At 56.3% G+C, this 3,163-nt stretch overlaps 1 protein-coding gene across 1 annotated transcript; it reads left to right on the top strand.

Annotated features, from left to right (window-relative positions):
* Positions 1 to 503: 503 nt before the first annotated feature.
* On the top strand, positions 504 to 1,747 carry N7532_011870 (uncharacterized protein; the record flags this gene model as incomplete). Its single annotated transcript, XM_056624361.1, has 4 exons — positions 504 to 770; positions 837 to 970; positions 1,029 to 1,572; positions 1,631 to 1,747. 4 exons carry the CDS (start codon positions 504 to 506, stop codon positions 1,745 to 1,747), a joined length of 1,062 nt encoding a protein of 353 aa, XP_056469349.1.
* Positions 1,748 to 3,163: the final 1,416 nt, after the last annotated feature.

Genomic DNA, 3,163 nt, shown 5'->3' with positions numbered 1-3,163 from the left:
GCAGGCTGTTTTGCTTGTATCTGGTATTCTTGACGTACGGACATTTCGCATCTCGACAGCATGCTTGTCTGATCCTCCCGCAGAGCGATCATCCCTCTCCACAGTGCACCGTGCTCGGCTCCCTGCGATCTAAGGTTAGCCCAGTAATTTTGGTTTCTTTTTTCTTTTCTTTTTTTTTTTTTTTTTTTTCCCTTTATTTTATTTTATTTATTTCTCATGCTTTCCCTTTTGGACATTTTTGTTTCCGCTTTTTTGCCATTAATTTCCAGGAAGTCTAATCATCCAGCAGTAGATCCCATCTGTACCAACAGCCCTGCTCTTCTATATCAGTCCACCCTCCTCCGCCTCTTCTTCATCTCTTCTTCTGCACAGATTTTCTGCAGCCTCCTTCACTCTGCACACTTTCCCGCAATTATATCACCCTGGCTTGATTCTCTCTTCTATATAGCTTCCTCTCTTCCCACCCCTCCTCTGCCATCTTTCCCTCCCATCTGCGTCGCAGGATGGCCCGAGGACTCTCTTCCGAACAACAAACATCCGTCTCTAGCTTGTCAACCAACCCGCTCGTCTCCGTCCTCAACACACCTGCCACCTCCAGCTCGCCGTCGCCAGAACCATCCTCCACCATGGTTGGCCGCAAGAACAACATGCGCCGCAGCCCCCAGGCCGAGATCCCCATGCCCGTCACCTACACACCCACCACCCACCGCGTCAGCAAGGCCAAGAAGGGCAAGCGCGTCCACGCTTGCGAGTTTCCTGGGTGCAACAAGGTATGCATGCGACCCTCTCTCCTTCGCAACGCGCCGGCGCATTGAGCTGACCTCAATCGCAACCAGGTCTTCACCCGCGCCGAGCACCGCAGACGCCATGAACTGAACCACAATCCCGAAGCCACCTACCGGTGCACCCAGGCCGGGTGCAAGAAAGCCTTCCACCGGCCGGATCTGCTGGCGCGTCATATGGAGCGACAGTAAGTCAATCTACACGCGCGCATGCGAGACATGAAGCTAACAGGGAAATCAAAAAAGTGAGCTCGAGGCGCAAACCGAACAGGCCCAGTGGACACCGCAGACTCAGGCCACCTCCGTCGGCGAGCCCGTGCCGCGCTGCATGTCAATGGATTCTGGCTCTTTGATGGCCGGAAACCCCCAGTCCTCGCATTCCATGTCTATCGGCTCGATCGTCGCTCCCGGAGTACACCCCGATCTGGCGGGGGACTGCGGAATGGTCTGGAATAACATGGAGCTGCCACTGCAGCAACGACCAACCGCCAACATGTTCCAAAACCATATCCCCGAGACCGCCGACGACAGTCCTTTCTACTCTTCGCCCGCCGAGACCTGCCCTTCGCCTCTGTCAGATGCGACCTTCTCTCTTCCTCCCCACTCCAGTTCCTCCATCTCCTCCGCCTCCGTCAGTGTGATCGATCAGTACCCGAAGGGCATTCTCAAGACTGAGGTGACTTCCTCCCCGCTCCAGATGGCCTCTCCACTGCGGTGGGAGGGTACCGAGACGGGCATACCGCCATCGCATTTGGTGCCTATCTCCCTCGAGGAGAACCTGATCCAACCTGTAAGTACCTACTTTCTTGATGACTCAAAGTGAGTCAGATAGTTAACGCGCTCTCCAGCCGGTCCAATGCCACTACCCCTCCCCTTCCTGGTCCAGCGCGGACTGCCTCCCATACGACGACCCCCAGTCTCTGGCCCACTTCCAACCAATGGGCTGGAAGCAGTGGGCGCTGTGAAGCTCCAGCTTCCAGACTTTGACAGACGTCCCGTGTCTCATGCACGCCGCGACTCCGTCTCACGACTGATGACGACTTTCACCAACTCCCCTCCCGGCCGCCTCGAGCAGCCACGCGCGACCCACCCTCCCCACCGGGCGTGAGAGAGACCGGCAAAGTTACCTCAACCATTGACTGTCGATGCTGGAGAGCTTCGGAGCCCTGGATCGGTTAAGGAACAAAGACAGCTCTCCAAAACGCCCTTGCCCGCCTCGCCCGCACTTTGCAAATCTTGGGGGAGCGCGGCTTCGACCGCCCCTCGCAAGTCGGGGAACACCGGCTCCAAGCGCGACCGCGGAGCCTCCGAGTGGAGAACTACTCCTCTTTGGGCAAGAACGGCTCCATCCGCAGGCCTCTCAGAGAGTTTTGCTGCTCTCCTATTTGATTTTTTTTTTCTCTATATCGGAGTATTTTGCGTCGCCCGGATGATGGGATAGATGCTTTTGGCGCTTTGATTTTCTGCTTCTGGTGTTGATGCGACGATCTGATGATTTGGATGCGTTCTGGCTGTATACCCTGGATCTGATATACGAATACCCCTTGTTCTGAAACAATGATTATTTTGCCACTCACTTTTTGCTATACTCTGTACTTTGTAGCCTGCGTCCTGCGTACTCCGGACTTCGCTAAGATGCTTGATGTAGACCATGGATCGCGGTGAATCACCCCGGCACGACCCACGGGACTGTGATCGCCCACATCGACCTGACTTGAACTCCAATTCCAAATCCTGGTCCGTCTCCGCAACGTTCCTCCCACGTTCCTAGACTCTTACCTAAGACACACGCTTGGTATCTCTCCGTGTGATTCGGGATAATGCCGCAAACCATGTCGAACCTGATCGTCGTTGTCTAGACCGCCCGCTCGGAATTGACGGGATCCTGCGCAATCAAACGCCAGATGTCGCTCGCAATTACCTCCCCTACACTAACGTGCCCTAGCGAGCAGTCACCATCGTATCGCTCCGAAGATCAGTCCATGCCGCATCCGTGTACACACCCACTCTCCCTGCCAGCTCCAGCTCCAGCTTGAACTTAGAAAGCTGCGTGACGCATCGCACATCCCGTTCATCTCGCCAGGATCGGTCGATCAAACCCCAACCCCCATCCACCTTGGACACTGGCACAACCCACTGGCGCGCTGGGTCCCGGTTCTCGCCCCGACCTCCGACGCCAAATAGATTAATGGAAATTACCTCGCCTTCGCCCCGGTGCCCTAACGTGTCCTAGGGCCCCCGAGGAAGCACCCCTAGCCCTGCCGGACACTCGTAGCTCGACTCGCTCCCACTCGCTCACCCCGTGTCCGCCTCCGTGCTCCACCGTGGAGTCTCTCCCCCTCCCCTCCATCGTGCTAGCTCTTCAGTAGGCGAGTAGCTAG

This window comes from Penicillium argentinense (assembly GCF_028826775.1).
Source record: "Penicillium argentinense strain IBT 30761 chromosome Unknown utg000011l_segment0_segment0, whole genome shotgun sequence".
Lineage (NCBI taxonomy): Eukaryota > Fungi > Ascomycota > Eurotiomycetes > Eurotiales > Aspergillaceae > Penicillium > Penicillium argentinense.
The sequence above is the reverse complement of the archived record's forward strand: the minus strand, read 5'-3'. Positions and strand labels throughout refer to the sequence as shown.